The 24,982-nt window shown below is 41.0% G+C and overlaps 1 protein-coding gene across 3 annotated transcripts; it reads left to right on the top strand.

Moving 5' to 3' along the window:
- Positions 1–752: 752 nt before the first annotated feature.
- On the top strand, positions 753–14,697 carry LOC121918881 (glycine N-acyltransferase-like protein 3). 3 transcript variants are annotated; one of them, XM_042444897.1, is made up of 6 exons: positions 753–806; positions 1,734–1,843; positions 7,386–7,493; positions 8,115–8,241; positions 10,711–10,831; positions 14,052–14,697. In XM_042444897.1, the coding sequence occupies exons 2-6, from the start codon at positions 1,766–1,768 to the stop codon at positions 14,470–14,472; spliced, it is 855 nt and encodes a 284-aa protein (XP_042300831.1). In that variant the 5' UTR covers positions 753–806; positions 1,734–1,765; the 3' UTR covers positions 14,473–14,697. The 3 variants fall into 3 exon arrangements, with proteins under 3 accessions (XP_042300831.1, XP_042300830.1, XP_042300832.1); XM_042444896.1 differs by having other exon boundaries at positions 771–806; positions 1,707–1,843; XM_042444898.1 differs by lacking the exon at positions 753–806 and adding an exon at positions 2,059–2,222 and having other exon boundaries at positions 976–1,843.
- Positions 14,698–24,982: the final 10,285 nt, after the last annotated feature.

The following is a 24,982-nucleotide window of genomic DNA, read 5'->3' as shown; positions in this document are numbered from 1 at the left end:
GTGTCTTTCACTAAAAAAAAGTCACTAGAGTTCATGCTGCCTCTTGTGCAAAGTCTGGGCACTTCTTGGTATTCATGCTGTCAGATTGCCAGGATTTTCTGCTACTCCCCAAGCAACAAAGTAAACACACTAGGAAAATGTAAAGGTGTGTTGTAGTAGTGTGTGTTATGTGTGCACATTAGTGTCACATGCCACTATGCAGCTTCACTAGTTTCTTTCTCTCTACCCACCAGAAATAATAATAATTATAATAATAATTTGTTTTATTTATATACCGCTATTCCAAAGATCATAGCGGTGAACAGCAAGTAAGCTAATTTGCCCCCAACAGTCTGGGTACTCATTTTAGCGACCTCAGAAGGATGCAAGCCTGAGTCGAGCTTGGGCCCTTTTGCTGGTCTTGAACTCGGAACCTTGTGGTTTTGAGTGAATGGCTGCAGTACAGGCATTTAACCACTGCGCCACCAGGGCTCCTTGAGGATAGTGCAGTTAATATTATACATTTATTTCTAATGTCCTCTGGACTTGCAAACCATCTGGTGCAGTTAATATTATACACTTACTTCTAGCCTGTGGAGTTAAAACAGTATTATACATTTCTAATGTCCTCTGGATGTGCAAGCAAGTCATATCAAAATCAAAATGTGTTTCAGCCAATCTTCCTTTCCCACTTGGGATGGAATCCAAACCATGACTCTGTTAATGGTTTATTTTCTCAGGAGCAAAATATTACTTTTTGATTCCCATCAAGGCTGAAACCTGATGTCCCTGCAGCTCTGTGATAAGATTTTCTTCTTCTCTTCCAGGTGAGCAGGAGCAGTCCCTGTGGGAGATACTGGTGTTAGTTCCATGTTACTTGGAGAGCAGGATTTGGGGTGTTTTGATTCTTTTTCTTTTAATCTGATCTTGGACCGAAAATGTACAGTCAGAAAATATGCACAGTTTAAAAACTGATAATATGCCGTTAGGAAAATGAAAGGAAAATTAGGAACATTTAGTGTTTATTAAGCACATGAATCACTGTTTATCAGGTCATTTTGATGGAAACAGAAGCTCAGTTTTGGCGATGTACCAGTTTTGGCAGTACAGATTTGATGAGGCAGCAGGAATGGCTCTTGTACTGGTTGGGATTTGCAGGGTTTGTGAACCCTTAGATTGCCCTCTTAGTTAATAAACTAAGGCAGATTCATAAACAATCTGTTGTAGTGCAGTAGATTAAGAGTTACCGATTCCTCCAGAGAAACCATCACTGTAAGCAAGGTGCAAACATGCTTTGTGTTTGTTTGGTTGTTTTCTTAATTGTGGGGGAATTTGTGCAGATGGAATATCTGCTTTTTAAAATACTACGGTTTTGTGCAGAGTGTTTCCCCTCTCTGCATATGTGTACCATTCCCCTTATGCTTTCAAAAATTGGTAAGTGGTTGATTTGTAACTGCTTTGGCAAACTGCACATGAACAAGTCAGTTTTCATTTTTTTCAGGGTTGCTCAATTCCATATTTGACGGAAAGATGTTATAAGTAATAGTGGGAAATACAGACTGGGGAAAAAAACACAGTTGAGTTATTAGTTGCCAAAGTGCATAGAAAATGTGTAGTTTCACTTTCCATGACAAGCCATTCTGGCCTTGAGAAAATGTGTATGTGTGTCTTTTTATGGTACTGATCCATTACTGTCTGTCTGTCCATCTCTCACCCCTCTCTCCAAGTGCTTCTCAACCACACCACCTTTTCAGGTGCCTGTTCAGCAACTCTCATCTGGCCAGCCATGCTGATCCTGACCTGCCCCTCCAAGCTGCAATTGTTAGAGTCTGTGCTGCAAAGGAGCCTGCCTCAGACACTCCCAGTAAGATTCATTAATCCACCTGCTTAGGGTTCATTGCCAGCTTTCCTGTAAAGTTAACAAGAAATTATTTTTCTGTGAATATTTTTCTGTATTTTTTTAGGCAAAGGATGCTGTCAGGAAAAGCTTCTAGCTCAATATCACCCTCAAAGGTTATGCAAAAATAAGATGAGAGAAGGGGGCTAGACACCTATCTTTTCTGTTATTTCTTGCTTCAGATAATCCCTGTATCACCCTCAACATTCCTCCAACTCAGCCATTGTACTGTTTGGCAATGGACCAGTCAACTCAGCAAAGATGAACTCCAGGCAGCCAATGAGAGTTGCCTCTCAGCCAATGGGAGGCAGCCAACAACCTTCTCTCTCTTTGTGTCTTCAGCAAGGTGATGATGATGATTTGACATTATACTTGGTTTGACTAACTGAGTCAATGAGTATGCAAAGGGATCTTGTAGAACCTTTGAGACTAGGTATTTACCGCATGAGGTAGTAGTGATGGGATTGAAGTCAAATTGCAACATATGATCACTCTCCTTTTTGCCTGACATTGGCACTTATCCATTGCCAATCCGTTGTCATACTGTTATCTTTGCACAATTTCACATTAACAAGAGATACCCACCAATAATGGGCAATATCGCTACATTCATATGACTGCGCATGTGTAGATTCTTCTAGTGCTACAGTAATGTTATAGCAAGGTCAACATGGTATGAGTATGCATGTCATAAACTCTTCTCCCTTCTTCTTTTATGTCACAAATCTTCCGATTTAGTGAAGAAGAAGGCTGGTTTTGCTGAATTTAGTAAGGTGTTAATTTACTTATTTATGTATATATTTCTGGTAATTATGATAGTCCAGATAATAGAGTTTGGGTTGCAATAAGCAGATTCCAAAATTTAAATAACAGCATGGAACTCAAGAATCATGAATCACCAGAAATGAGTTTCCCAAAGAAGCTAGCAATTACAGGTCTAATCTTGTCATTGTGGGATATTGGAAGAAAAAAGTAAAATTTAAAAAAAAAACATGAACAAGCCATGAAGAAAAAGGAGTGGAGACTGGCATCATGTACATTGGAAACATTCATAACAAAACAAGGCCTGTTGTGCTATTGAAAGATAATGCAGATATAAGTGCATTAATCCATTATTGCTACAGTTGTAATTGCATTAAAAATGTTCAGTTATCGCACCTTTGTGCAGTAATCGCCTAACTAAAAGAAAGAAGCTGGTAACATGAGCTTTTGTAGACTTGAGCCTACTTCCTCAGATGCATGCAAGGTTCAAGTCTACAAAAGCCCATGCTACCAGCTTCTTCCTTTTAGTTAGTCTCAACTGTGCTACAAGATCCCTTTCCATACTGATTTTCCAGTCTAGCACAGCTATGTCTTTGAATCAATATGTGCTTGGGCCACATATAACAGCCACGTTAAGGGGAAAGCAACCATATAAGCATGCCTTTCCCACCATTTCTTCATGGATCAGGTCAGCCTTTAGCTCAAACCTGCCCTTCCCCAAGAAAACAAGACCAAAATGGACCACAAGACATTTTTAAGAATGATTAGAATGTAACTATTTAAAATGGTTAAAACTTATGAGAACATGTCAACATTAATTTCAAAATGAATTTGTTAACTGTAACAGCAATTGATTGAAATATATAGTTAATTTGTTACATTAGCCATTAACAAGGAAGGCTTGTGGCTCCCTTGTTAGTGGAGCTACAAGCCTTCTGACTTTAAGGGTGCTATCTAAGATCCTGGACCTTATCCATAAATAAGTGCCAGTATTTCATCTTGGATAGTTCCTATAAAGTTTATAGTGAAGCCTGAAGCAGACTCTTCTTTCCCCTGGGATGTGGGAGCTCTCAGTCATCACTGCTTGTTAATAACATTACTATAAATAAATAAATATATGCAAAAAGCATTTAAAATTATTACTAAAACATGACTCACAAAAGTAATAAAATGTTTAAAAATGAAACATTCATAATTACATATTTTGTTAACACTGTTGTCATTTAGAGATTAAAAGATGAGATGTTAAAACTATAGTTAAAAATTAAATGAATTGAGGCAACAAATTAATTTTAACCAAATTATTTCCAAACACTCATTAACTTTTTTCAGAGTAACATGTTACACATTACTTTAAAAGAAATGTCCTTGTTATTGTCAACTGCTTTCAAGTTGGCTTCAACTTATACTAACCCTATGAATGAGAGAGCTCCAAGTCACCCTGTCCCCAACAGTCCTGCTCAGGTCTTTCAGACTCAGGGCTGTGACTTCCTTGATTGAGTCTGTCCATCTAGAATGCATTCTTCCCCTTTGTCTACTGCCTTCCACATTTTTATCCTTTCTAGTGAGTTAAGTCTTCTCATGATATGTCCAAAGTACAACTGTCTCAAGGCACGTCTACACTGACCACTTAATCCAGGGCCAGTCTGGAGTGAGAGCCTGGCCATCACCATCGCTTCTGCTGAGGGCAGAATGGGGGCAACCAGACATGAGGGCTCTACCCCCTCCTCACCAACTTCATGGGCTTGGAAGAGGATCCATCCTCTTCCCTGCACTGCTCAGCACAGGGTAAGGGAAATAGTGTCACATTCACTGTCTGGACAACTGGGTTGGGCTGCATCAGATCTGACCCAGCTGTCCAGACATCCAAGAAAACTGGAGGGTCTCTTGGAGTTTCCAAAGTAAACTGCAGGCTCCCTTAAACTGGAATAATGGCTTAAAATGGTGATTTTGCTGAAGATATGGCCCTACCTTGTCTGGACAGATTGCACTGGGACTGAAGTGAGTCCAGTGTGTATCTTTTATGTAGGCAAGCCCTTATGTAGACTAACATCTTGGCTTTTAAGGTGAGCTCAGCCTTGATTTGCTCTAGGAGCCAAGAGATGGCAAACCTGTTTTAGGCCTCAAATATCCTTTTAAAAAACTAGAAGTAACCAAGAGTTGCAAGAGTGACTCTACAAAATGTAAGTGACCTGACAAAATGATGAAGAAAGAATATCACATGGTTCAAGTTCTGACTTGTCTTGTGTGTTGTCTTGTGTGCCTCATGCTTGTGTGTAAGTGTTTGGGTGACAATGTAGAATACAGAAAGGTAACATTTTGTGCCATGTGTCAGCTGCCTATAGCATTCAAGTATTCTTTAAAAGTAACTAAATGTTACTGTTGACAAATGGAAACTGCTTTCAAAATGTAATTGAAATGGTAATTAGCTACTTGTGGTGGCCTTTAAACCCATCTATTAACTCATTATTACTTACTTAATTAATAATATTAACTTACTTTCCAAGCTATGATGATAGTTATCCTTTATAACAGTCTTATCACTTCATCCTTTGTATAATTTTTATGTTTTTGTTGTAACATTCTAAATTACATTAGAAGTCACATGGATAAAATTAGAAAATGAAAATCTCCTAAATTTAGAGGGATTTAATAACATATATGGGTGGCACGCCTACCTCTGGTATAATAAATCAAATCAGAATAAAGGCTTTAAAGACCATATAATTAGACACTCACTTTGGAAAATTTGGGAAATTTATAAGGACAAAATCTATAATCATATGCCAGTTTGGGTCTCCCCTCAGGAAGCTTTTCTGATTCGAAAAGAAACCTTAAATAAAAATTGGCTGACATATAGGGATATCTTACATAAAAGGAGGATTGGTTATGAAAAGTCAAGAAGAGTTTAAAAAAGAGGGAGTAAATGTAAGCTGGTTTCCTTATTACCAACTTAAGGAAAGATTTAATCAGGACATGAAACTAGAAGGAATAACATCTAATAAAACAGAATTAGATATACTTTGGGAACAAAATGAAAAAGGACTAATCTCAAAATTATATAAGGTATGCCTAAACCTTCAGACAGAAAGGACAGAAACAATTAAATCTAACATGATCTCATGGGCAAGGAACATAGAACATAATATTCCATTGAAAAATTGGGAGAGAACTTGGGGGTCAGATCTAAAGTTTACTAAATGTATAGATATCAAGGAAAATTTCATTAAAATGTTTTATAGATGGCACCTACCTCCGGCAAGATTAGCCAAAATGTATAAAGATATAAAGAATACGTGTTGGAGGTGCAAAAAGAATCCAGGAACTTTTTACCATATGTGGTGGACTTGCCCGCAAATAAAGAAATTTTGGATTGAGGTTCATAAGACAATACAGGAAATTTTACAGATTAAGTTTGAATTGAAACCTGAAATTTGTTTATTGAAAATAGTTGAAGATGTAAAGGTCAGGGAAAAACTGACACAAATACTTTATTTACTTTCTACAGCAAGAATAACAATAGCAAGGAGATGTAAGGATAGTGAAATCCCATCCATTGCTGCTTGGTTGATAAAATCTGCTGAAGTCATTGATATGGACAATTTGACCAAACTGCTCAGAGATGATATATATAACGAAGATGATGTAAACTGGAAACCTTTCATAAAATATTGTGGAAATAGATGGAAAGATGAAATATAAGTTATACAATGAAATGTATATGTAAATGTAGACACAAGGGAAGGCGGCATGGAGATAGCATTATTATTATTATTATTATTATTATTATTATTATTATTAACTTTTATTTATAAAGCGCTGTAAATTTACACAGCACTGTACATGCAATCTTTTTAATTGGACGGTTCCCTGCCCTCAGGCTTACAATCTAAAAAGACACGACACAAAAGGAGAAGGGAATGGTGCAATATATTTGGAATCACATGTAGAGTGTATCAGACATAAGGTTAAGGATGATATAGATAATAGGCATAGATGTATTTGTTACATAAGACTGAGATAAAGATAAACTTAGGAAAGAGGGCAAGTATAACAAGAAGATTAGGTAATGAATGCAGACACTCTCTTTGAAGTAATCGAGAAGAGGTCAAGGGAAACCTGATAAGGATGATATATAATGTAGAAAGGAGGAATAATAAGAACCGCTGTATAAACTTGCCTTGTATATAGGCAAAAGTAAGTTGTAACAAGTCAGAATACGAGGACTAGGGGGGAGGGATAGTTACACAATGAGATTCTTTGTTTAGCTTGTAGATAACATGTAGCAAACGTTGCAATAAGGCTGAATGTATGTAAAGAACATAATGTGTTTGTCTTTTAATTCAATAAAAAGTATTTTTTTAAAAAAAAGTTAAAAAAAAGTCACATTGCATCCCAACCCTAAAAGACAACCCAATAAATAAATTAATAATCTTCCAGAAATAGTTTTATCTTCCATGATGTTACCAGATTTCCTTAATTTGTGGGCATTGTGGCATCTTCTGGCAGCAGATTTCACTTGCACTGTGTTAAAAGGATGTCTGTCCTTAATTTCTCCTCATCTAGCTTCAATGGATGACCCAGCATTAAGACACAAAGAAAATCTTCAAACCCTCAGACATAACATTTTCTCACAGGGAAGTCACCATTGCCTCGTGATCATTTTAATTGCCTTTAATACTATTCTAGAAGTGTGTTCAGCTTTTGTTCCATGTCAGCCTAACCTAACCCCATGTTTCTTTGGCAGGTCTATGGGGCAGTGATGTACATCAACCGTGGAAACCCAGCTCAGCATGAAGTGGTGGTAGACTCTTGGCCTGAGTTTAAAACTGTCCTCACTCGCCCACGTATGGAGGTAAGACATGGAATCTGAGTCCTGGAGTGGTTGATTCCTCCTGTACAATCAGCCACAAGCTATCAGGGCTAGCTGAAACAATAAAAGAACCCAAGATAAAATAGCCAAATGACACCCTTCTCCAAATTGTTAAAAACAACTTATTCAGACTATTTGTAAGCCCCAATGAGTTCCAAAATCAGCTTCCTAAGGTGGACCCTTAGTTTAGGATTAACCAGTAACATCCATCAAGGGTGTTTTGGGTCTCTGTACAAAGTGTCATTTCACTTTTACCAAAATCCCCACGTTTCCTAAATACATCCACCCTTTTCCTCTCTAACCATGTTGATTTCAATTTAGAAGTGGATATTGTCCTCCAGTGGAGCGAACAGCTTTTTGCACAACACATTTACTCATCACAACCTTTGGGTCAGGGAAAGGATTACACCACTCATCTAACTCTCTGCCAGAGGCAACTACCAAGATGCCATCAGTGGTTCTGGACTGACTTCATTGTCTACGTATGGTCATTGCTCTTCAACACTAATCCAATTAATCTTTCTTATCCAAAGCCCAGACCTTCTTCTTGTATCCCATCTATGGCTGTAATATCCTGATGCATTTATATACTATGTCCTATAGGTGGTGAAAGATAAATGGGATTATTATGCCAATTTGCACGCCACTTTCTATCGGGACATGGATGCCTGTCGAGCTCTCTTGGAAAATAAAGACAGCATTGACTGGGGCAGGGCCTTTCAGCTGCAAGGTGAGCCCCTGCAGGCACAGAGAAGTGAATAATCAATACTTTGGCCAGATTGCCCCTATGATGAAGATGCAGTGCATGATATAAACTGGAAACTAACACACCAGGAGGCTTACACAGTAACTGGACAAAAATAGGAGAAAAACAACAACAAATGGGTACACTATATATCACTAAGTACGAATGTTAATTAATAAAAGAATGCTACAAAAATTCTAAACCAATATATATATATACGGTATATAATTAAACGATTCTAAATGAACATGAAATTATGATGAAATTGATATAGGAGAATAACAATTATAAATAAAGAGTTCAACCAAAAACACCTTGCAAGGATATAAAGTGCTGCAATGACAAATTCTTCTTTGTGGGTTTTTCAGGCTATGTGGCTTGAAAAACCCACAAAAACTATGGATGCCAGTCATGAAAGCCTTCGACTTTACACAAATTCTTCTGTTTACTCCGGTGACTTCATAACAGTCAATATAGGGTGAATATCCGAATAACAAGCCCAGCCATGCTGGCAGTGTCTCAGAGAACCAAGATAAGTCACCTTGTGAAGATTACACTGTGATGGTACTGTATTTCCAAACTGTTGGTAATCAAGGTAGTAATGTATAACTGGTAGTAGAAGCACTGGTAGCATTAGTGCAAGTAGCAGTGATACTATCACTGGTAGCAGACCAGTTGTTATTCTCCTATTCTATTTTTGTCCATAAACTGGAAACTGCCAACATGTTTCCAGCCCCATTAGGTGTTCACATGTTTATCTGGCCCACATAGTTTCAAAATCAAAATTTAAAAATCAGAAAGCACATATTCACAGTGGAAGAATAAAAGAAGTCAAAGTCCAATGTGCTATATAATGGTCAATACCTTTTATTTCTTAAAAAGCTCCATGTATTTTGGTCTTCTCACCAACTGGTCTTCTTCAAAGGCTATTCAATTCTCAGAAATTTCTGGAGGTGCAGTCTGCACTCTCTGTACAAATGGACCTTGTAACAATCTAATATAATCTAATCATCAAAGATCCACTTGTGTAGAGAGGGCAGACTGTGACTACAGAAAATTCTGAGAACTCAAAAGTCCCTGAATTAAGCCAGTTGGTGATAAGGCTGAAATGTATTGGGCTTTTTAAGGGGGGGAAATGGTTTTGACCATTGTATAGCAAATGGGATTTGGGCTGCATCTATACTGCAGAAATAATGCAGTTTGACACCACTTTAACTACTATGGCTCAGAATTCTGGGAATTTACAGTTTGTTGTGGCACCAGAGCTCTCTGACAGAGAGGCTAAATGTCTCACAAAACTAGAATTCCCAGAATTTCATAGCACTGAGAAATGGCAGTTAAAGTGACGTCAACCTGGGATTCTTTCTGCAGTATGGATGCAGCCCAAATCCCATTTGCTATACTTTTCTGCAGTGTGGATGCAGCCTTTGTTTTCTTCCATTCTTCCACAGTTTCAGAACATGGAAAAATGAGAATCTGGAAACAACATACAGTATAGACCACACACTGGATCAGATCCAACTTTGTCCCCTATTGTTCACACAAGACCTCAGGAAAGGCTGTATAAAATAATCAAAAATATAGAAAAGACTGGATGTGTTGTTCTAGAGCCACACTGTTACCTATCACTAATGCATCTACTTTCTATCAGAGCCAATCTTCTAGGCCAGAGCAATCTGGCCAGGTAACAGGAAGGTAACAAGATAGTAGCAGGTGACATTAGTGCCACTGAAACTCTTACATCTTTAAAAGATTTTTTTCCTGTTGAACATTACATTTGGTGAACAAAACCACACAGTTCTTGAAACTTTGTAGGGAACAGCTTTTCCTCAAGAACATTTTGTACAATATATGCTCTCCCTTTCTATTAGCTTCTGAGTAGCCTTCTGCACAGACCCACATAGTTTTGGGGTGGAGCAGCCTTGTTATGGCCCACCATGATCTACAAGGGAGGATAGTGTGCCCCTCATTCACCACCCAGTTCCATAATTTCTGATGGAACGGCATCTGCCATCATATCCACACACCCAGAGGAGTGGTATATGAGACCTGTACATTCACCATGTAAGATGGATGATGACCAACATCAAATTCAGCAGGGATTCCTTCAGTTCAATGTGCATTAGATGTGCCAGAAGGTAGACACAGATGTGTATGTTTTATCCAAACAGAGCTTGTCTCAGCAAACTTACTTGGGCTGCCCAAAGAGTCCCCTGGGGAGATCCTGGCTTTCCTTTTTCCCAGATGTCCTTTGTCGTATATGACTTATATTTGTACTCCATTGACCAGAAAACTTTTGCACTTGTAATGATTATTAAGGAAAACCACTTTTATTTAGATCATCCCCATATGTAGCTTTGTTTTGTTTTACAAGTATGCTTTCAATGGTCATGCAAATGCAGAAGTTCAAAAGTTGGAATCCACCCCCAACTGTGTAACCTCTTGTTCACGCAGGTCTCCAAGATGGGCTGTATGAAATCACCAAAGATATAGCAAAGACCAGATGTGTCCATCTGGAGCCATATTGTTATTTGCCACTGATGCACCCAAACCCCTCTACTCTCTCACAGAGCAGGTCAGTGATTTTTACTCCCACTCACCCATCCACCCTGGCTACCACCATTGCCTGAGCAGTGGGACTGTGGGTTCTGTTGAGCTCTTTGGCAGTGGCATCACTAGGTTTAGTGTCACCTCAGGGACGTAGCGGGGGGGCTCCTTGGGGTCCGGACCCCTCCCCTTCCATTAGAAAAATGAATGGTGTGTGCTGCTGCGCCGCCGCACCCAAGCTCCATTATAATGGTGGCACTTAGTCTGGACCCCCCCTTCCTAAAATCCTAGCTACGCCCCTGGTCACCTGATGTGGTAACTCATGGTGTCTCCCCTATATTGACCACCTCTCATACCATACAATACAGAATCCTTGGTAATACAGTAATTTTCTGTACTAATGTTACTCGTTAATCATAATTCCTGTTTATTACTGAATGTAATGGTAATACTTGTGACATAAACAACTAGCAAAATTAAAATTATACCTTTAAATTACAATATCATACAGACAGCCTAAATGCATTTACATGGTTTCATGTGACTGAAGTGAAAATTTGGTAAAATGTGATGTTTTTAAAGAAATATTTTCAATTTTTTAAATTAATTTAAAATTTAAAACCTGGGTCCTCACCTTTCTCCTCCCACTAAGCTTCACCCCGCTCACATAATCTCTTCAGCATTTAAAGGGACACAGGCAAATACCACAGCCCATTTCTAGCCAAAGGCAGATATTTGAGGAACAGTAGTGTCACCTCCATTTAGGGTATCACCTGGTGTGGTCCACACACCCCACACCCAACTAGTGACACCACTGCTCTTTGGTTGAATAAGAGGCATCTGACAATCCTGTAACCAACCTTCTTGGTGCAGTCACCTCAATAGATAGCATGTATCTTCCTCCCAGTCCCACACCTCGAGTTTTATCCCTTTAGATACATAACATACACGAGCCCATTAATACAGTCCAGCCAAGCTGTAGAAAGGCTAAACATGCAGCAGAAACCCACTCTGAGAACTTCAAGCCCAACCCATACCTCTGTAGGAAGTGAGAGTGGAAGAACTCTTCTCCTACCATGCACTTATTGCAAAGCTTGACCTGGGGCCTGGGGAATTCTAGACGTTCTAGTAAAAATAATACACGTTTCAAGCCCTGTCTCACTGCACATATGGTAGAAGTGACAGAAAGGAGAAATTTGTTTATTTTATTTATTTATGGTATTTATACCTCACCCTTCAGCCCTAAAGGCTATCAGAGTTGCTAATAACATTCTGGGCTTCCTATCATACCACCTTCAGCAGGCTTGGTAGAGCCTTGGCATTATACTGTCAAGAACCTCCAAATAGACATCTCCCTCTAATGCTTCTGCTTTCAAGTGAAAATACTGGGGCTGATACAGCCAATCATGGTAAAGCCTATCACCACATTCCTAATTCAGTTCAAACACTGAGGATGCTATCCAGTCCCTTTTCTGCAAATGGAGAGGGTTGTGGTGGGAGAGGCAAACCAAATTCATTTGGATTAGAGAGAAGTGTGCCAAAATAAAGATGCACTGAGCTGAGATCAAGATTTGGAAACTTTACTACTCCCAGAACTCCGTGACCAGCCTGGACATGCTTCCTAGGGGGTTGTAGTAATTGTAGTGCAAAAAAGTTATGTTTTCAGACTCTTACAGAAGGTAGAGCACACCCAAGGAGAGAAAATCTGGACAAAAGAGGATATTATAGGATATTCTCTGCCTAAATTCACTAAAGGCACCAAATAATGTCTGATTTTGAAAGCTAAGCAGGGTCAGCTCTAGTTAGTACTTGGATGAGAGACCACCATTGAACACCAGGTGCAGTGTATGCTATATTTCAGGGGCAGAAACTGGCAAAACCACCTCTGAGTATTCTTTGCCTAAGAAAACTCTATGAAATTCATGGGATCACCATAAACTGACAGGCAACTTGAAGGTACATACACATAGGAGATACCTCCCTACCCCCACCTGGTGCATTCACTTTGTATAACGCAGGCCTGCCCTTACTGAATACTACAGAATACTGCCACTGATTATGACAGCAGCTGTCACAGCCTGTTCCTAGCTGTTTGGACTGTGGAGTTCTCCATTTCATTTGTAAATTACTGATTTAAAATGTAATGAAATTATACAAGAATAATAAGCAAGATGTTATAAGTTTCAGATGGCAGCCATATCACACCCACATGTGTGTACAGGTCATAGCTGGATGAATAGTGAATATTCTGATAGTGTGGATAGTCAGGGTTGCTTCCAAACTACTGTATAATTGCACTCACTTATTCATTGTAGTTTACAGAAGATCCAGGCATTGTTGTTGTCAGTTTGTAACTTTCCCATGGTTTTCTGTTTTTTCCCCTGTCTTTTTTCTTACTAGAAATATTTCTCTTGATAAAATGTTGAATATCTGTGCCACGGTTTAAATTGTAAGCAGCAGGAGGCTTCATTCTGTCCTGGAAGCACCCTCTACTGTAATTTTGCAAGAGAAAGGCAATAATCAGATAGTGCTAGGAACTACTCATATGGAAGCAATCTTTCTAAAACTCTGAATCTTTAGTCCACCTCTTCCCCTATAGATAGCTCCATGGGTAATTCTTACAGTCAAAAACTGTGTTTCTCCTTATTCCCACATGTAAAGAAACAAACTGGAAGAAAATATCAAACCAATAAGAGTAAATGTTTTCATTACATTCAGGGTAAGAAAAACTCTAGAGTCCTGCCCCGAAGTTGTGCAAGAAAAGTAACAGTCCATTTCTCCATTATTTTCTTTCCTCATTCAATAGCAGAAAGTGGGGGAGCTGCAAGTCATTCAAGTACAAAACTTTGTCTTGGAGCCTTGTTGCATAAGAAAAGAAAGCCAAAATGGATTGGGAGATTAGCAGCTTTCTCTTTGCCTCTCTGCATGCTGCCGTAGCACTTCCATTCTCCTTCCCAAGAGAGATGGCCATAAAAGTGTGCCTTTTTGCCAAACCTATTTTTCCAGTGCAACAAAAGATATGCCTTTATGCCTGTCCCCTTCAGTAAGAGAACAGAAATGTTTTGAAGGAAAGTGGAGAGGCACGGAGAAAGCCATTACTCTCTCAATCTATTTCAGCTTTCTTTTCTCATGTGATAAGGGTCTTGAAAGTTCCTTCTTACTTGTTGAGGCTGCCTCTGCATCAATTCAAGATGAATTTTTAAGACTTTCTTTTTGCTCACCCATCCCTGCTTGCCTTTGTGTTTCAGGTTCAGAAGTGACCTTCTACACTTTGGTACCCTCAACCCATCTCATGCAACCACACTCAATGATGCTTGGGACTTTGGGCGCAATGATCGGAGCCTGCGCTATCTAGAAAGCTTGATCAGATACTTCCCTAGTGCTTGCCTGCTAGATAAGGAAGGCCAATTGGCTGCCTGGTCCCTTAGTGATCCCTATGGTTGTATATCACATGGCTATACCCTCCCTCATTATCGGGGAAAGGGATGGATAGGAATAATCCTGCAGAACTTAGGTGAAAAGATGCATGCTCATGGCTTTCCTGTATATGTTGGGGTTCTGGCAGAAAATGAGCCCTCCAAGCGGGCACTGCAGCACCAGGGTTTCCATATTCTTCCTGGGACATACTACATGCTTATTGTGACACCAGTCCTCAAGCTGAAGAATTAACAAAGAGAAATGATTTCTTCTGAAAATCTGGGCAACCATTTTTGAAATTATTTATAAGAAGAGACAAACAAATGTTAGGATGGAGTGATAGGTTTGCTCTGGAAAGGTTTGCTCTGGTCAAATTCAAGATTAAATTGAAAGTGAGGGACATTTTAAAGAGCCATGTGTTATTAATTTTTATGCCTCAAAAAAAGCACAATTGAGCTTGGAAAAGTTATTTGAATGTGAGAGTTGGATAGTGAAAAAAGCTGAGAGAAAGAAAATCAACTCATTTGAGATGTGGTGCTGAAGAAGAGCGCTGAGGATACTATGGATGGTCATGAAGACAAACAAATAGGTGCTAGAACAGATCAAGCCTGAAATCCCTGGAAGGTGCTAGAACAGATCAAGTGCTAGAACAGATCGAGCCTGAAATCCCTGGAAGCCAGAATGACTAAAGTGAGGCTGCTGTACTTCAGCCACATTGTGAACAAAAAATAATCTTTAGAAAGAGAAGGCAGTAGAAAGAGAGGAAAACCACATGCCAGATGATTAGATTCAATCATGGGGTACATGAGGACCTGAGCGGAGAGGTTGAGGACAGGGGGTCTTGGAGAGGTCTCATTCACAGATTCGCCATGAGTTCAAGGCAGTTAACAACAAGACTACAAATTCCAGAATTCTCTAGATAGCATCAGATTGACAATACTAGTTGGTTCTGGGAGCTGTAGTCCAAGAAAGTAACCATTTCTGAATCTGAAGCTAAGATGCAGGTAGTCCTGAGGAGTTATCATTTGGGACAAAAGCAGAGCTTGAAAATATAATTACATTGTATTATGGTTGTAAATTTTTGCAAAGAGGATTACAGTCGGATCTCCCCTTCCACAGGCTTGCCATCTGTGGATTGGAGCATTCATTGATGGCCATGTCCGGTTGTTCCCAATGGCAGCATGTGCACACAGTCACGCTAGCACAATCACACGTATGTTGCATGCCATTGGGAATAATGAGACTTGAGGTCCCACAGATTTTGCTATCTGTCGGGTGGTCTGGAACAGGGTCCCCAGCTGACTGTACTTCTTTCGCAGTTTAATTCTTACTTCTAGATACTTTTATTATTCTAGGGCAGGGGTAGGCAACCTGCGGCCCGTGGGCTGGATGCGGCCCGGTCCTGCCGCTGATTGCTGCCGGAGCCTTTGGCCTCTCACGTGAGGGCGTGGGGCCTTTGGCCTATCAGGAGGAGGTGAGCAAGGGGGGCAATTGTCTATAGAAGCCTCTGAAACATGCATTTATATTAACATTTTTTAAAAAATCAGCCAATTTGTTAGCATGTCCTCCATCGTTTTTTAAAAAGTGTCCTCCATTTGAAATTTTTGTCCTACATTTGAACCGGTTTATTTATTTATTTATTTATTTTTTAAAATATTTAATTATTTATTTTTTGGCTTCGGCCCCCCCCAGTTGTCTGAGGGACAGCAACCCGGCCCCCGGCTCAAAAAGGTTGCCTATCCCTGTTCTAGGGACACATGGTCTCATGAAATGGTGGAGGAATATCATGGGATTCAGGTATGAACTCATACATTGCTGTGTTGTGAATGCTGAAGCAATGAGAAATGGACAGGAAGAGAATGTATTTTGCATCACAGACCAGCTATTTGTAGCATTCAGATTAATGTTAAGGAATTAAAAGTTCTCTGTTTTAGTTATTGAGATCTAGCATGGTTAGTTGTTTCAGTGTTTGGATTGTTATTGTTGCTATGTGCCTTCAAATCATTTCTGATTTATGGTGACCCTAAGGCAAACCTATCATGGGATTTTCTTGGCAAGATTTGTTTACATGAGATTTGCCATTGCCTCCCCCTGAGGCTGAGAGAGTGTGATTTGCCCAAGTTCATCCAGTGGGTTTCATAGCTGAGGTGGGAATTGAACTCTGGTCTCCAGAGTCTAGGACACTGGAAAACCAGGGTTCAGATCCCAGCTTGGCCATACAAATCCATTGAGTGAACTTGGGCAAGTCACACACTTTCAGCCTCAGAGAAAAGCAAGGGCAACCCTTCCCCCTGAAAAAATTCTGCAACGAAAATCCCATGATAGGATTGCCTTAGGGCCTCCATAAGTCAGAAATTATTTGAAGGTGCACAGCAACAACAACCATTTTAGTTACTTTTGAGAACTGGGAAAGCAGAGTTTCATTTTAAAATACAGTGATTATAATGGAAACTAATTACTTTTTGTCATTGGAACTGTAACTAATTGCTTTTTTAAAGTACCTATCTAAGCTCTGTGAAAAAGGTGAAGGTCAGAGGCTGCATAATAATTCAACAACAACAACAACAACAACAACAACAATAATTTCTTTCCTGCCTCTCCTCAAGGCTCCAGGCAGGGTACCTAAAAGAGAACAAGGCACCCTGCCTCTAGCCTAACACTCGCAAAAAATAAAATAAAAATATTTTGAGTCGAATAGATGCGGGATCACAGAATCGATTTGAACTGAAATGCAGTTCACACATTTTCCATGACCAAATGCCTCAGTGCCCATTTAACACAGTTCACGTACACACTTACTTTTGCACCCCAACAAAATGTATTCTCAATCTCGTATATATCACATCCATCATGAGGCCCAAGAGATTATTTCCTCCTGCCTTTTAAAACAGCATGGGCCTACCGCAAACTATCCTTTCAATCAGGAACTACAATTATTGAAGTGAAACACTTGGATGCCTTTTGCAATGATTCTATTTTATGATGTTGTGATTGTTATATTTATAGAGCAGATGTCACCTTGGGAGGGTTGATTCTATAAAGCAGCTCATAAATAGTTGAAATAAATAAATTTGTAGAACTTGTTGTTTTAAGTTGACTTTGAGTTGACCTCAATTCATGGTGACTCTGGAGTTTATCAGACAATGGAAATTGGAAGTATAATCTAATGGCAATCCGAATGCAATCATGGGGTTTAACGTTATTGCGTGTGGCTGGTGGCACTGGTTGCATGTTGTCCCCAAGGCTCTGCCTTCCGGAACTCCTGCACGTGGGCAACAAACTTACACCACTAGTCTTGATGCCAAACAGTAACAGTTTAATTCTCCAACTTCCACCAAAGTTCCCCCAGCACCAACTCCAATCAGTGTTCCAACAATGTCCACAACTTAAAGAGTCCGGCCTTTACCCTTCAGGCCCAATACCTAATCTTTCCCCAAGCCCCTTCCTGAGTCAAGGGCAGGTAGTGTGAGGTGAGGCCTTCGGGACCCTGAATACTTCTCCGGGACCTCGACTTCCGCCTTTTCAACTTCTTTGGGTTCCGGCCCCATCTCCCAGCAGCCCCCTTTGGGATCCCACCACTCGTCCTCCAAGTCCCGCAAACCTCTGGGGGACCACTCCTCCGCGTCAGAGTAAGGGAAGTCTCCTTCTTCTTGAGGGTTTTTCAGTAGCACCTCCTCATGAGGACCCTGTCTCCGGCTCTGCGCACGGCATCGAAGCAACACAGGAACCCCGTCTCTCCCTGGGCTCCTCCGCACCTGCACTCTCCCTTCCTCGGCCGCGGCTGCCCGCCCGACTCTTCCGCGTCCGACCCTCCTCCCCGCATGCCTTGGTCCTTCCTCTTTTATCTCTCCTGCCTCTCTCGACCTTCCCCCTCCAGTGACTCCGCCCCTGAGCCAATTCCCTACACCCCTCCAGCCATTACCACCTGGTCTCTCTTAGCCTCCTCAGCTCTCTCAGCCACAGGTGGCCCCTCACTACAGCGTGATAGACTACCACACACAATTTTGGGCAATGGCAAGCTATTTTTGGGCAATGGCAAGTCAGTTTGAATGCAATTTGCATTCACGTAAATTCACTGAACTAGCAAATTCATGTGAATACGTTCTGGCCCCACTTTCTTTTCATTTGAGATTAAGAGAAATTCCTCCCGTGTGATAAACTCCCCTGTGAATGAGACATCTCTAAGGACGATATCACACGACAGGTTTTGCAGCTCCAGTCCAAAGTCACTCCTGGTCCAACCATGCAAATTCACGTTAAAACGTGATAGATTATCATACGTGATTGCTTTCTATGGGGAGTACTTCCGAGCCAGATCCAAAGCCAATCTAATGTAGGTGAATTCGGTAACAAGCGAATTCACAAAAATTGTTTCCAAGCTCACTTCAATTTCAATCTGAATTAGTCTGGTGTGCAATGCAATTTTGCTTCTGTCCTGGTACACCCCCTCAAACCTCCAAGGTGGCAAATTTCCCATGATGCAGTGCTGCAATTTTGCTCCATTTGCTTCCAGTACTCCTTCAAGAACGTAGGCTGCATAATAATTCTATAATAATAACAATAATAATTTCTTTCCTGCCTCTCCTCAAGGCTCCAGGCAGGGTACCTAAAAGAGAACAAGGCACCCTGCCTCTAGCCTTGAGGAGAGGCAGGAAAGAATTTTATTAATAATAATAATTCTTTAATAATAAAAACAATTTATTTCCTGCTTCTCCTCAGTTTCCAGAATTCCATAGCACTGAGCCAGGACAGTTAAAGTGGAGTCAAACTGGATTATTTCCCCAGTGTAGAAGGCAACTGTTACAAAGGAAAGGAGAGTAGATTGGATTCAGGGAGGTGGTATTTTGGGGAGCATGGAGAATAAGGGAAACTGGATCATTTCTGCACTCCTCCAAAATGGGTCTCCTTCAGATCCAAAGGTTTTACTTCCAAGTAAAGCTGCAGCTTCTACACTGATTATTTTGCAGTAAAAGAATTTTATAATAATAATAATAATAATAATAATAATAATAATAATAATAATAATTTATTTCCTGCCTCTCCTCAAGACTTGAGGCAGGGTACCCAAAGGAGAACAAGGCACTTCAAAATAATAATAATAATAATAATAATAATAATAATAGTAATTTATTTTGCAGTGCCTTGTTCTCCTTTGGGTACCCTGCCTCTAGTCTCGAGCCTTGAGGAGAGGCAGAAGGATAGATGTAGATGTGGCTGAAATTGATGGGGGCTCTGACACAGAGGACCTGTTTGGATTTGGCTGCCAGGGATGGGAAAATAGAAGGGAGGAAGAAATGTGAAGCCATCATTCACGTGAGGCTAGCATTCACGTGAAAATGGAACCAGGAAGTGGCCCCTTTCTTTACCCCGGAAGTGTAAACGTTCACGATGCATTCAGAGCCCCATGGAGCATGTGCAACTGCAAGGGTGCCAGTTTGAATTGGTGACTCCACATGGTATGTACTGGTGTGATAATTTATTTTGCACTCACTTCGCTTTGCCTCAGGAATGACCACAATTCCACTCTTCACGTGAGATAATTAATCACATGAATTGCCTTGGATTTGAATTGATTCTGCTTCGCCTTCCCTTCGGATTTGCTTAGGATTGTAGTTCAAGTTTCACGTGTGATAAACTCCTGTGCCTCCCTATCCGCTACCTCTCTATTCAGGTCCTTCAGGCTCAGGCCCATGGACTCCCTGGTTGAGTCTATCCATCTGGCAGAGGTATTCCTCTCTTTCTACTTCCCTCCACCTTCCTCAGCATCACTGTCTTTTCTAATGAGTCATGCCTTCTCATGATGTGGCTGAAGTATGTCAGCTTCAATTTGTAGAACACTGGCCCGGTCTAGACGGGCGCGATAGGGCGCCCTCGTCACATGCGAGGGGCGGTGCTTCTAGACGCCCCTTGCCCCTCACACGTGACAAGGGCGTCAAAATAGTGGCGCCCTGTATAGATGGGCACTGGCATCATTATGTGACAGATGCCTAGCATCCGCACATTGCAGTGCCACTGTGATGGCGCGAATGTGCCACTGGCGCACTGCGACTTCATAATGCCGCCGCAAGAAGAACCCGCTTTTTGCAAGTTCTTTTTGGTCCACGGGAAAGTCCCATGGTCTGGAGGCACAGCTTCCCAGAGGACCAAAGCTGGGCACCAGGAGACCGTCCTTTTTGGACGGTCTGTCCCGCGCCACTGCTTAATAATACATTGCTTTTGCAGTATCATAAAGTTACTCTTTCAAAGCACAGTGGTAAAAGAATGGAAGAGAAAGTAGAATCATAGAATCATTGAGTTGGAAGAGACCACAAGGGCTATCCAATCCAACTCCCTGCCATGCAGGAAATCTCAACCAAAGCATTCTCACAGATGGCCATCCAGCCTCTGCTTAAAGACCTCCAAAGAAGGAGACTCCACTACACTCTGAGGGAGTGTGTTCCACTGTCGAACAGCCCTTACTGTCATGAAGTTCCTCCTAATGTTGAGGTGGAATCTCTTTTCCTATATCTTGCATCCATTGCTCCGGGTCCTGTTCTCTGGAGCAGCAGAAAACAAGCTTGCTCCCTTCTCAATATGACATCCCTTGAAATATTTAAACAGGGCTATCATATCACCTCTTAACCTTCTCTTCTCCAGGCTAAACATCCCCAGCTCCTTAAGTTGTTCCTCATAGGGTGTGGTTTCCAGACCCTTCACCATTTTGCCCTCCTTTGGACAGTTTCTCCACATACTTTTTAAATTGTGGTGCCCAGAACTGGACACAGTATTCCAGGTGGGGCCTGACCAAGGCAGAATATAGTGGCACCATTACTTCCCTTGATCTAGACACTATACTTTTATTGACGCAGCCTAAAATTGCATTGGCCTTTTTAGCTGCCGCATCACACTGTTGATTCATGTTCAATTTGTGGTCTACTTGAACTCCTAGTATGTCATATGGCCACCCTGTGTCCATATCTGTCCCCTCCCTTCAGGTTTTTAGCATTCCCATTAAAAGTTTTCCACATTCTGTTCATCTCCATCACTCAGCACAATCTACTTCATGAGGTCTTCATCAGAATGTCTCAGATAGCTAGCATGTGTAGGGGGAAAGCCAGGAAAGCAAAAGCACAGAATGAGCTCAGACTTGCTAAATAGGTTAGGAACAATAAAGAGGATTTTTGTTGTTGTTGTTATGTCCATAGCAAGAGGAAGAAAAAGGAAATGGTAGGGCCATTGCATACAGAAGATGGCAAAATGCTAACCAGGGACAGGGAAAAGGCAGAAGTACTCAATAACTTCTTTGCCTCAGTCACTGTTGAAACATCAGTGTGTGTGTGTGGGGGGGGGGGACATTTTCTTTGGACTATATGAACTACTGTCTCTACCCACAAGATGTCGCTTTTACCCCCACAAAAGCTGTGATGCTTCAAACTTGAACTGGTCCATGAAAATGACTGAGGACCTTATCACACATGAAAATTGGAACTCCAATCCAAAGCCATTCCGAAGGGAAGGGGAAACAGAGTCAATTCGAAACCAAGGCAATTCATGTGATTAATTATCACACGTGAAGAGCAGAATTGTGGTCATTCCTGAGGCAAAGCGGAGTGAGTGCAAAATAAATTATCACACCAGTACATACCATGTGGATTCAATGATTTGAATTGGCATCTTTGCGCATGCTCAGTGGGGCTCTGATCGCATTGAGAACTTTTATGCTTCCAGGGTGAAGAAGGTGAAGAAAATTATTTGAAGTGATTTTATTGGAAATAATTTGAAGTGATAACAGGGTGGGATGTAAACATTTAAATACATGAAAAAAAATAATTGGTTGACTGCTGTATGTACACTATTGAATGCTGCGCTGGTTAGGCTTTCAGTCTGAGTGAGTGACGCTATGTGTAAGATAGTTTCCCACTTCTTTTCCTTTCTCTGCAGAATGGGGATTTGGGTCAGAGAGGGGCCTCACCTGAGGGCTTTGTCTTCATGATGCAGAGAACTGACAATTTTCAAAATGGGAAATGCAAATGCAAGGTTGCCTGATTCTGAGTGTGGTCAAGCTGGCAAAAGTTATTAATGAGAAAGAACACACAAACAAGGAGAGGCTGCAGCATTTTTATTTTACCTAAGTCTGCTGGGAGGAGCAGGACTGCATTCCCTCCTCCCTCACTTCTTCTGAGTTAATTGAGTGCAAACTACATTTCTACTTTGAATTCAGTTTTTTTCATCAGTTGAAGTAAGCTGAGAAGAAAGGAAGAAATTGGGACATTAAAAAAAAAAACAGCCAAAGAAGTGGGAGAATGGAGGATTAATCAGGACTATCCCTACCAAATTAAGACAGTTGAAGGGTATACTTGTCTCGTTGCACCCTTACTCTCAAGACCCAACTGAGACTAGCAGGAATTCCTTAAATCAATGTTTTTAAAGCAATCTGAGGTGGAAATTGAGGTGGCAATGTAGAAATGCCTACTTCATGTTTCCATCAGGCCCTGAAAATATCCACCCTGGGCTTTGTGTCCTCCTGACAAATAGGACTGAGTCAGTTGCTTTTCAGCACAAGAGACTCCATGAGACAAAGGCAGACAGCAGGAGGTGCCAATTGCCAGCCCCTGCCCCAGACTCACCCCTGGGACTAAGAAATCCACTATGCCATGAATCATCACCCTCCATCATCATCATCATCATCATCATCCCACAAGGAGCAACCAAAGGCCTGAGAGAAAGGGGCTCTGAGCAAGTAGGTCAGGGATCAACGCACCCACTCCACTCACCCCTAGTTCACCCTCAACTTTTCTCCAGCCTTCCTTTTATCCTTTTGGTATACAGTGACTAATGCAGTCCATTAGGCTCAGTTCCAGTCATGGGTGTCATTTTTATAGAACTGTGCTGGGGGCCTTGACCTGCCTTATAAACCAACTATCCACATCCCTAGTCCTTGACTCATAAAAAGAAGCATGCAATCCATTGGTTTCAGGGAAAGATTGCAAACTACATTTCCAATACCCACTTTGGAAGCTGCGTTAGATCCTATATAAGGAAAAAAGTGGGATATTAATTAAGTAATATAATTTTCAGCCCTGCCTCAGATTTCAGGATGTTCATAGAGTTGGAAGAGACAACAAGGGCCATCTAGTCCAACCCCCTGCCATGCAGGAGCCCTTTTATTAAAACTTCCCTTTTAAAGTTGCAAAATGTGACTTTTCATGTGGTGGATCCTTTACTTCTGACAAAAATTTAAAGTTTTGCTGCAAAGGGAAGTTTGAAGATGCAAGATGGAAAGTCTACTGTTATTGTTTTCTTTTTAAAAACAATTTTGGTTTTTGGTGTTCAAACAGTTTCCCGTCCATATGTACCAGGCCATAGTCACTTTTCTTCTCCTGTATGATTGTTGTCTGATGAAGAAGTCAGTGAAACTTCAAAACTTTGTGTGATATATTTTGCACATTTTGGTTGGCCAATAAAGGTATCAATGTTTTGTGGATTTTGTATTTTGTTGTATTTTGCTGCATGGTTAAAATGGCTACCCCTGAATATGTAGCATTGCATACTATGCATCATGCCTGAGACAAGTGTATAGGAGGTGCATTTGTTCTTATTCAAACAGCAAAAACTCTTGGGCTGTCCATGAGGATTAGACAAATTCATTATGGATTTTAATTGATAGACCTATTGTCCATGCATTTGTCTAGACTCCTTTTAAAGCTGATTAATTTAAACTGAAAATTGAATAGAGTTCCATAGCATGGTACAGATCGCACAAATGAGCAGTGTTGGTGCCGATTTTAGGGTTAGGGACTGCTCGGCAACCGCATGATCCCTAACCCTAGCATGGTGTCGCACCGTAACAATGGTGGTGTCCCGTGTACACGGGTGCTGCCATTGTTACATAAGTGCCACGCAGCATCCACATGTCACCGTGTGGCACTTACATAATGAGTACACCAGTGGTGCACTTGTTATGTCGCTCCTGCAGCACGAAAAAGAACCCGATTTTTCCGGGTTCTTTTTCCTGCAGAGGAAAGCTGCGTGATTTGAAGGCTGCAGCTTCCCTCCAGAGGAAATTAGGCTGCCAGCAGGCTGCCCTTTTTGGGCGGTCTGTCCCTCACGGATGTTGAGATGTTCTTGTGCCTCTGCAATCTATTTCCTGGGAACAAATGACTGGGAAAGCCTTTTGCTTTGGGGTTCTTCTGGGAGAAAGGTTGAGTTGACTATCAAGCATGATGTTAAACTAGATCAGTTTTTCCCACTAGTCCATAGCCCAGGCTTGCTGTGTGAGGATGATGGGAATCATGGTCCAACCCATCTGACGGGTTTATTTGGGGAAAGCTGTATTAGATTATCACTGATCTCATTCCAGTCTCTTGCGTTCTTGCATTTTGTCCATGCAAGTCCTTAAGCCCCAATGGTAGTCCATTCTTCTGCAATGTAGAGGAATACATTTTCACGAACAACACAGGGTGGATGAATGGCTAGCATGAAAGAAAAGGGAGATACTTGCTTCTAAACAATTCATACCCTTTTGGTATGTTTATGGCCAAACCAAGATAAATAGACATGACTGTACTGACATGTCTTGAAAGGGAAAAGTGTTAATGTCTGTACGTAATCTATGTGTAAGGAAGAGACAGGAAGAAATGGTGTCACCTTGGTGTTATTTGTTCCCTTGGCTAGAAGGGCTTGTAGGTATCTCTGGAGAAATGAGTTCTGGAGGAAGTACAGCCATGTAGGACCAGATATAGGTAAGAAAGTAAACAATGTGAACGAGGAGAGAGTTGCATGG

The sequence above is a fragment of the Sceloporus undulatus genome, chromosome 1, assembly GCF_019175285.1.
Source record: "Sceloporus undulatus isolate JIND9_A2432 ecotype Alabama chromosome 1, SceUnd_v1.1, whole genome shotgun sequence".
In the NCBI taxonomy this organism is placed as follows: Eukaryota; Metazoa; Chordata; class Lepidosauria; order Squamata; family Phrynosomatidae; genus Sceloporus; species Sceloporus undulatus.
This window is presented reverse-complemented; position numbering and strand designations above follow the sequence as displayed.

Bases quoted from the DNA above. Each gene is read 5' to 3' on its own strand.
- LOC121918881 (XM_042444897.1), top strand. From the start codon at position 1,766: ATGCTGATCCTGACCTGCCCCTCCAAGCTGCAATTGTTAGAGTCTGTG. The intron at 8,242-10,710 runs GTGAGCCCCTGC...TTGTTCACGCAG, and splicing joins CAGGGCCTTTCAGCTGCAAG to GTCTCCAAGATGGGCTGTAT. The intron at 10,832-14,051 runs GTCAGTGATTTT...TTTGTGTTTCAG, and splicing joins TCTACTCTCTCACAGAGCAG to GTTCAGAAGTGACCTTCTAC.